This window comes from Capsicum annuum, chromosome 10 (assembly GCF_002878395.1).
Source record: "Capsicum annuum cultivar UCD-10X-F1 chromosome 10, UCD10Xv1.1, whole genome shotgun sequence".
Classification (NCBI taxonomy): Eukaryota; Viridiplantae; Streptophyta; class Magnoliopsida; order Solanales; family Solanaceae; genus Capsicum; species Capsicum annuum.
The window spans coordinates 3,469,394-3,474,802 of record NC_061120.1 but is presented as its reverse complement, the minus strand read 5'-3'; the positions used below and the strand labels follow the sequence as shown (position 1 = coordinate 3,474,802).

The 5,409-nt window shown below is 30.7% G+C and overlaps 1 protein-coding gene across 1 annotated transcript; it reads left to right on the top strand.

The window, feature by feature from the left end:
- The first annotated feature begins 448 nt into the window (after window positions 1-448).
- On the top strand, window positions 449-2,895 carry LOC107845550 (heavy metal-associated isoprenylated plant protein 47). Its single transcript, XM_016689936.2, has 3 exons — window positions 449-527; window positions 1,339-1,510; window positions 2,584-2,895. The coding sequence occupies exons 1-3, from the start codon at window positions 522-524 to the stop codon at window positions 2,844-2,846; spliced, it is 441 nt and encodes a 146-aa protein (XP_016545422.1). The 5' UTR covers window positions 449-521; the 3' UTR covers window positions 2,847-2,895.
- Window positions 2,896-5,409: the final 2,514 nt, after the last annotated feature.

Genomic DNA, 5,409 nt, shown 5'->3' with positions numbered 1-5,409 from the left:
TTTTTTTTCCCTTTATCAGTCGAACTTATGCCTCTATAAAAACTAAAATTATGATCACGCAGAACTTAAAGAATATTATGATACAAAATATAACCTTATGCAAAAAAAAATTCGTTACGAAAGATATTAATTAAAGACCAATATAAAATAGAGCAAAAGTGCAAACGACCCACTAAGTATATTTTTTATTACAAATATAAGGTTATAGTCAATATTTTTGAGTTCTATCGAATTTGTAATTAAAATAAATAAATTAAAATATGTTATCGTATCTAATTATAACTTAAGCTTTTAGATAAAAATATAATACGTTTAACACTCATGACACGTTAAGCCTGCACTTGTTGGATGGCGATATTTTTTCTTTGATGTAATTGTTGTTTGATTTTTCCACATGATTTTAGGATAAATAGAACAACAAAGTCACTTGTAATTAATCAAAATCTTTAAAACATAGAACTTTATTTTATGAATATTATTGTCTTAAATTGGTGCATTATTCTATCAATTGAAGAAGAAAAATGACGGTACGTACAACAATCTGTTTGTAATAGTCATCTTCTATAATAATAATTTATTATATATAGCGATTAAGTTTTTACTTTTTGAAACTAATATTTTGTTTTGCGTTACTCCGTCTGTTTTTTTTTTTAGTTTTCAGGTTTCACTATTCAGAAGTCAATTTGAATAATTTTAAAATTAGATTAGATTATTTCGATATTGTGAAATAAAAACTTGAATATTCAAAACTATAAGAAAAGTACGATAATCTGCAAATTTTTCTCATATCAATTTGATGAAAAATTATATTTTAAAATGTTGATCAAAATTTATATTATTTGACTATTAAAAAGAAAACTATGTCAACTTAGACGGAACAGAGGGAGTATTATATAATTTTTAGAGAAAATATGCGAAAAGGTTGAGACACACCCGAACTTTAATAGGGTCCTATTACCCCTGGACTAATTAAAATCGTATTTTTGGCAACCCTAGTGCCTGTGTGGCACTACACACTGAAGGGTCCACGTAGGCACACGTGTGTGCCACATATGTGCCACTTAGGCACTAAGGTTGTCAAAAATACGATTTTAATTAGTCCGGGGGCAATAGAATCTTCCTAAAATTTGGATGTGTCTCAACCTTTTCGCGTATAGTTCCAGGTGAAAATAGAGCATTTTTCTTAATTTCTATAATAATATTTTATTATAACAGTTAAGAAGTAAGATGTTTTTATATAGAGGTTTAACTGCAAAAATTATTTTGGTGGCATCCACCAAAACTCATTTTATTGAATTTTGTTGATTGACCTTTTTTTTTTTGGTGGTCTTAATGCAGAAAAAAATTGTCATTAGGGTTTCTATAAATGGAAACTCACATCTTACAATGAAGAAGTTTGTTGTAGAATTTTTGAAGTTAAAGTACTTTGTAAAATGTTGTGGGCACAAATCCCAATGTAGTCGCTCCAAAAATCAAAGGAAGATTTTATCAATTGCAGCAAAAATACCAAGTAATTATTAAGTTTTGTTATTTTAATATTTTTATTCATATTGAATCAAGTGACATGTTTAAGACCATAGTGTTCAAATATTACTTTTGATTTAACATAAGATATATTATACAAATCTTTTACTGTGTATATCTCTCTGATACTACGAGTAAAGATAGCAAATCGGCAAGTAGACTCTGATATCAGTTGTTGGCAGCTGAAAAAACACAAACATACTTTCACATTATGTGAAATTATCCGCTTTTAACTAAATCCATACGATTTTTTCTAAAAGACCTCACAACATTAAAACTAATCAAAATGACTAAATCGGTCATATGTGTGCTTCCTTGATGTGTAAGCTTTTTTGGCCGGGTGGTTTCAGCCCGCCTTTTCATGTTTGAGTTCTCAAGATTGATCCTCAATGACATCGGTATTATTTAGCCTCTTAAACTTAGTTGCACCTTTATTAGTAATTATTTATTTATTGGGCCAGTAAATTTTGCACTCTTCTAAAAAATAGTAATGTAAGCCCATCGAATTTTGCTTTCCATGCTCTTTATTTGCAGTAATTTATACATTTTTAGATTTTAATTTTGATCGTTAATTAAATTTTTGAAACAATATTATATATTTGAGTAATTAATAAATCACAATAATTAGTAATTTAAAATATTATGAGAATATAGGTAAAAATTACTCTGAAAAATAAATTTATTTAGATTTCAAAATTCAAAAGACGTCTATTAATTGATATAGTTATTTTTATACTATTAATTTAGGATATATGTTGAGCCCGTGTCTCCTAACTAGTAAAAATATATAAATGAATGTTTATTTTGCATACCTTACTACTTTATATGCACTTATGTTTTGTGATTTGTTATACTGTTATCGGTCCTAAGCTGGGAATCTATCGGAAACAGCCTCTCTACTTCTTCGGAGATAGTGGTATGGTTTGCGTACACTCTACCCTCCCCAGACCTCACTATGTGGAAATACACTGCGTACACTCTACCCCTTCCCAGACCCCACTATGTGGGAATACACTGGATACATTATTGTTGTTGTTGAATGATTTAACATTTTTGCAGGACTAGAGAAAGTAGCTATAGAAGGAGAAGAAAAGAATGAGCTAATGGTGATAGGTGAAGGAATTGATGTAGCAAAGCTTGTCACTATACTAAGGAAGAAAGTTGGCTTTGCTGATGTTGTGAGTGTTGATCTAGTGGATAAAAAGAAAGAAGAAGAACCAATAGTACCATTGGTTTATGGCAATTATCAAATGCCCCCTCTTCAATTTTGGGAAGTTAGAGATCCCTACAACTATTCTTTTGGTGATTTAATTTATATTTAATGGGGCTCAAGAATATTTAGCTTTGGAATAATAAGTTTCAACTTTAAAATCTATGGCGAAACGGGAGCGAAGTACTTATTGTAAGGTCTATGAGTAATCTCATGAAAAGCAGTGCAATAAAGCATCAATATGTATTCATACCATAATAAAAAGAATCTTCTTTATAGAAATATAAAAATCGAACAAAAAATCAAGAGCTTCGATCCAATAAAAACTGAGAAGATTGAACTAAGAACCAATTTCATTCTGATTTCCATTGTAGAATTCGGACCTAATCATTAAGGCAGAAGTGATGGGAACGACGGAACTTGTGAATGCAAAGGATTCTATTGAACAAGGAATCTTAATGATGAACTGGTCGGGATGGCGGAACGAACCAGAGATTAATTCATGTATTCTGAGATCTGATAAATCACGAGTTAACCCTACAAATGAAATAGGGATTGAAAGAGCAAATATTCGCCCGCGATTTTTTTTTTATTTCAAAATTTAGGACAATACAATAAAGGACAAAATAAGGATTTGGTATAATAATAAAATTTTTTATATTTCTATTTATAAAACTAAAAAGTTTAGTTGTCTATTCAAACAAGATATAGAAATTACTAATAGATTTAATAAAAACTCAAAGAAGACCACGTTCAAGGTATTACTCAGTAAATACATATATATCTTAATTTAAGATTGACTCTTCTAGCTTAATTCAAATTGAATTTTTTGGAATCCTTTTATTCGCGAGGAGCTGGATGAGAAGAAACTCTCACGTCCAGTTCTGTAGTAGAGATGGAATTCAGAAACAACCATCAACTATAATCCCAAAAGAACCAAATTCCATAGACAACATAGAGGAAGAATGAAAGGAATATCTTATCGAGGTAATCATATTTCTTTCGGTAAATACGCTCTTCAAGCACTTGAACCTGCTTGGATTACATCTCGGTAAATAGAAGTAGGACGACGAGCAATGACACGAAATGCACGTCGTGGTGGAAAAATATGGGTACATATATTTCCAGACAAACGAGTTACACTAAGACCCGCAGAAACACATATGAGTTCAGGAAAAGAATTCCCTGAATATTAGGTAGTTGTTGTTAAACCGGGGCGAGTACTTTATGAAATGGGTGGAGTAACAGAAAATATAGCCAGAAGGGCTATTTCACTAGCAGCATCCAAATGCCTATACGAACTCAATTCATTATTTCGTAATGTAATAGACAAAATTGTAGAAAGGGCTCATAGATATAAAACAAAACCACATGTTTCATTTTTTTTTGGACAAAAATATTTTTTTTCTTCATCCTTTGCATTCAAAAACGGATTAAAAAAATTATTCAACCTCAACCCCATTTAAATGTAGCAGATAATAGTGAGGCTCGAGAATTGATGTGTATTCGAATCATAGGAGCTAGCAATCGTCGGTATGCTCATAGTGGTAACGTTATTGTTGTTGTGATCAAAGAAGCAGTACCAAATATGCCCCTACAAAGATAAAAAATAGTCAGAGCTGCAATTGTACGTACCTGTAAAGAAATCAAACGTGACAACAAGATAATAATACGATATGACAATGCTGTGGTTGTTATTGATCAAGAAGGAAATCCAAAAGGAACTCGAATTTTTGGTGCAATCGCCCGGGAATTGAGAGAATTAAATTTTACTAAAATAGGTTAATTAGCTCCCGATGTAATATAAATTGAAATTGTGATCTGTTTCTAGTTGGGTATTTGAAAGAAATAGATTAATTAGTAGATTGTGTCTCATACATATATCTTTAATGATTCATATCATATTAAAAAAAAAATAAGTGAAAAACACGTTGATTATATCAAATTTGGAGAACCCAATAATTTTAGTTCATCATGGGCAGGGACACTATTGCTGAGATAATAACTTCTATACGAAATGTTGATATGGATTGAAAAAGGGTGGTTCGGATAGCATCTACAAATATTATCAAAAATATTGTTCAAATACTTTTACGAGAGGGTTTTATCGAAGACATGAGAAAACATCGAGAAAATAATAAATATTTTTTGATTTTAACCCTGCGACATAGAAGGAATAGGAAAAGACCCTATAGAAATATTTTAAATTTAAAACGAATAAGTTGACCTGGTCTATGAATCTATTCTAATTATCAACAAATTCCGAGAATTTTAGGTGGAATGGGGATTGTAATTCTTTCTACTTCTCAAGGTATAATGGCAGACCGAGAGGCTCGACTAGAAGGAATAGGTGGAGAAATTTTGTGTTATATCTGATAATCCTTTATAATATCCAAATTGAATTCGAAACTTCCTATTTGTTAAATTTGTGAAAAAAAGGGGGTTGTCTAATATCTTTCTCATTATTTGATACCTCAAGGGAATTTTAAGAACCAAAATGAAGTCATAAATCGTTAATTACTGAATCTCTTTCCAACGGCCTATTCCTGATTCATTTAGATCTGATTCTAAATTCTATTTTAGGAAAGATCCGACATAGTTTTATACAAATACTGTCTGGAGAGAGAGTAAAAATTGAAGTAAGTCCTTATTATTCAATCAAAGGGTGTATAATT

What these genes read in the sequence shown, in the direction of transcription:
- LOC107845550 (XM_016689936.2), top strand. An exon ending in AATTGCAGCAAAAATACCAA is followed by an intron (nt 1,511 to 2,583) that starts GTAATTATTAAG and finishes ACATTTTTGCAG; the next exon opens with GACTAGAGAAAGTAGCTATA.